Raw genomic sequence first — 1,741 nt, 5'->3', positions numbered from 1 at the left:
GGTTGTTCTGTGAAGTTCATTCCAACCAAATGCAATCTTAATAAAATGTTAATAGTCTTTCAGTACCAAGAAATATGACTGTTCTTTGAATGGACATCCCTAGGTTTGCCACTGGGCTGTTCCTGGATGCATTCATGAGGTCACATTCATTACTTCATTTCACACAGTTAACAAAGGAAGTTGCAATGCACAATTTGAATACTTAATGAAACGATACTAGTATATCAGTGTTATTTTCACTGACTACTGAAGGTGAAGCCATTTCCACCAATATTTCCAACTATGATGATTCAAGTTCTGCCCCAGAAAACTCTCATGACTTATTGAGCACATTTAAAGTTTCTATTTCTGAATAATGGCTAAAGATTTTTCTGAATTGAATGTAATAATCATAAGGATGACAAATTTATTTTGCCATACCATTTGCTCCAGGATGAGGACACTGAGATATGTGACATATGGTTAGGTTAAATTCCATACATTCTTTTCTAACTGTACTCCAGCTTCCTAAACAGAGTTGAATTTGGAATCATCAGAGTGAACATGGTAAACTTGACCTCAAAGAGTGGATTTCTCCTCATGGGGTTTTCTGATGACCATAAGCTTCAGGTTCTACATGCACTGCTCTTTTTGGTGATATACCTTCTGGCCTTAACAGGCAACCTCCTCATTATTACCATCATAACCTTGGACCACTGTCTGCATTCTCCCATGTATTACTTCTTGAAGCACCTCTCTCTTCTGGACCTCTGCTTCATCTCTGTCACAGTACCACAGTCCATTGCAAATTCACTTATGGACAATGGTTACATTTCCCTTGGTCAGTGTATTCTTCAGGTTTTCTTCTTCATAGCCATGGCCTCATCAGAAGTGGCAATCCTCACAGAGATGTCTTATGACCGGTATGTTGCCATCTGTCAACCACTGCAGTATGAGACCATTATGAATCCCAGGGCTTGCAGGTGTGCAGTGATCGCTGTGTGGATGGCAGGGGGCCTCTCTGCGCTCATGCACACAACTGTTAACTTCTCCATTCCTCTATGTGGGGAAAGAGTTATTCATCAGATTTTTGGGATGTCCCTCAAATGTTGAAACTTGCCTGTTCTTATGAATTCATGAATGAGATTGCAGTGGCTGCATTCACAACTTCAACAGCATTTATCTGTCTGATATCCATTGTACACTCCTGCATTCGGATCTTCTTAATGGTGCTGAGAATCCCATCAGCAGAGGGCAGGACCAAGGTCTTCTCCACCTGCCTACCACCCCTATTTGTAGTCACCTTCTTCCTCTCAGCTGCAGGCTATGAGTTTCTAAGACCTCCTTCAGATTCCCCATCAGCTGTGGATCTTATGTTCTCCATATTCTGCACTGTAATACCTCCAACGCTCAATCCAGTCATCTATAGCTTGCGAAACAAAGCCATGAAGGCAGCTCTGAAGAAGGTGCTGTCAAAAGATGAATTTTCTCAGAGAAAAATGTATTTTAAAGCAATGTTTAAACTCTAAAGAGTTGTGCAAATTAAAGAGCATTGTTACTATATTTCTGACTACAATAGGTGTGAGTTTCATTTCTTCTCAGGACTCCCATTCAACTTTTCTATTCTTTGTGTTCTTCTAAACTATAATTATGCAAAATATAAGATGTGTTGCTTCTAAGAACTTTGGCCTTCTTTCCTCCAATTAAAGTGTTATTTGAAGGCAACTTTTAGGAATTCCTTTGAAATAAAAAATAATGTATG

The 1,741-nt window shown here is 39.5% G+C and overlaps 1 protein-coding gene across 1 annotated transcript; it reads left to right on the top strand.

Annotated features, from left to right (window-relative positions):
• Positions 1 to 543: 543 nt before the first annotated feature.
• LOC107134878 (olfactory receptor 14J1-like) lies at positions 544 to 1,508 on the top strand. The gene is given in 2 exon segments (XM_015476888.1): positions 544 to 1,069; positions 1,072 to 1,508. Coding segments are annotated over 2 exon segments (963 nt in total).
• Positions 1,509 to 1,741: the final 233 nt, after the last annotated feature.

Source organism: Marmota marmota, unplaced genomic scaffold (genome assembly GCF_001458135.2).
Source record: "Marmota marmota marmota unplaced genomic scaffold, marMar, whole genome shotgun sequence".
Classification (NCBI taxonomy): domain Eukaryota; kingdom Metazoa; phylum Chordata; class Mammalia; order Rodentia; family Sciuridae; genus Marmota; species Marmota marmota.
The sequence above is the reverse complement of the archived record's forward strand: the minus strand, read 5'-3'. Positions and strand labels throughout refer to the sequence as shown.